Genomic DNA, 1,614 nt, shown 5'->3' on the forward strand with positions numbered 1-1,614 from the left:
GGCTCTTCCCCTGCTGGCTGGGAGCAGGGAACCCCCATCTGATCCCCCCCACCCCTGAGCCCCCGGGCTCCTCGGGGCGCAGGCAGTGAGCAGCCCCCTCCCCGCAGCCACGCGCCCGCCCGGGGGGTGCCACGCGGACGAGTTCCAGTGCCGGCTGGACGGGCTGTGCATCCCCATGCGCTGGCGCTGCGACGGCGACACCGACTGCATGGACTCCAGCGACGAGAAGAACTGCGAGGGCGTCACCCACGTCTGCGACCCCAACGTCAAGTTTGGCTGCAAGGACTCGGGTGAGAGCGAGGGGAGGGAGGGGACCCACACAGGGGGTGCTGAGCTGCCCTTCCCAGCGCCGGGGAAATGGGGGAACACGAGCAGCCGACCCACAAACCAACCCACAAACCGTGGTCTCGACGGACGGCGTCGTCCTCGGATCCCTTCTCCCCCTCTGACCTGGGGAAGGGGCTGGGACTTGCCTTGGCGGGTTGGGGACAAGGGGTGGAGGGACACCAGCTCTGGAGCACCCCAAGTGCCTGGAATGACATCTCCTCTGGGTCTGCTCTGCCCCCTCCCCGCGCCCTCCCCCTCAGCCCGCTGCATCAGCAAGGCCTGGGTCTGCGACGGGGACAGCGACTGCGAGGACAACTCTGACGAGGAGAACTGCGAGTCTCTGGTGTGCAAACCCCCCTCGCACACCTGTGCCAACAACACCTCCATCTGCCTGCCCCCCGAGAAGCTCTGCGACGGCTCCGACGACTGCGGCGACGGCTCCGACGAGGGCGAGCTCTGCGGTGAGTGCGGGGAAGGGGTGGGGACGCGGCGTGTCCCGGGAGGTGACCGGGAGGTGACCAGGAGGTGACCAGAGCCCGTCCTGTCCCCCCAGACCAGTGTTCCCTCAACAACGGCGGCTGCAGCCACAACTGCACGGTGGCCCCCGGCGAGGGCATCGTGTGCTCCTGCCCCCTGGGCATGGAGCTGGGCGCCGACAACAAGACCTGCCAGATCCAGAGCTACTGTGCCAAGCACCTCAAGTGCAGCCAGAAGTGCGAGCAGGACAAGTACAACGTCAAGTGCTCCTGCTACGAGGGCTGGATGCTGGAGCCCGACGGCGAGAGCTGCCGCAGCCTGGGTGTGTGAGGGGGGGGCTGCAGGGGCTGGCAGCAGCCCCCCGGCTGCCTCGGGTGGGGATTTGTCCTCACGGAGCTGAGGGTTGCGCTGATGGGCGTGGCTGGGTCCTGCCTGCTGACAGCAGACCCCTCGCTGTGCCCGTAGCTGGGGCTGGGGCCAGGCACACGATCCCCTGCCCTGTCCGTGCCCCCTCTGACCCGTCCCTGCTCCCCCCAGACCCCTTCAAGCCGTTCATCATATTCTCCAACCGCCACGAGATCCGTCGCATCGACCTGCACCGGGGGGACTACAGTGTCCTGGTGCCCGGGCTGCGCAACACCATCGCCCTGGACTTCCACCTCAACCAGAGCTCCCTGTACTGGACCGACGTGGTGGAGGACAAGATCTACAGGGGAAAGCTGCTGGAGAACGGGGGTGCGGAGCCTCGGGGCGTGGGGGGCTGCTGGGTGGGAAGGCAGGGCTGCAGGTCTGGGCTCTGTGACTCTGTGG

The 1,614-nt window shown here is 68.0% G+C and overlaps 1 protein-coding gene across 1 annotated transcript; it reads left to right on the top strand.

Moving 5' to 3' along the window:
* Positions 1–82: 82 nt before the first annotated feature.
* On the top strand, positions 83–1,539 carry LOC115307358 (low-density lipoprotein receptor-related protein 1-like; the record flags this gene model as incomplete). The annotated part of the gene is made up of 4 exons (XM_029959013.1): positions 83–290; positions 588–788; positions 881–1,126; positions 1,342–1,539. Coding segments are annotated over 4 exons (853 nt in total), but the record flags the coding sequence as incomplete, so codon positions are not given.
* Positions 1,540–1,614: the final 75 nt, after the last annotated feature.

The sequence above is a fragment of the Manacus vitellinus genome, unplaced genomic scaffold, assembly GCF_001715985.3.
Source record: "Manacus vitellinus isolate BGI_N305 unplaced genomic scaffold, ASM171598v3 ctg7180002434708_pilon, whole genome shotgun sequence".
Lineage (NCBI taxonomy): Eukaryota > Metazoa > Chordata > Aves > Passeriformes > Pipridae > Manacus > Manacus vitellinus.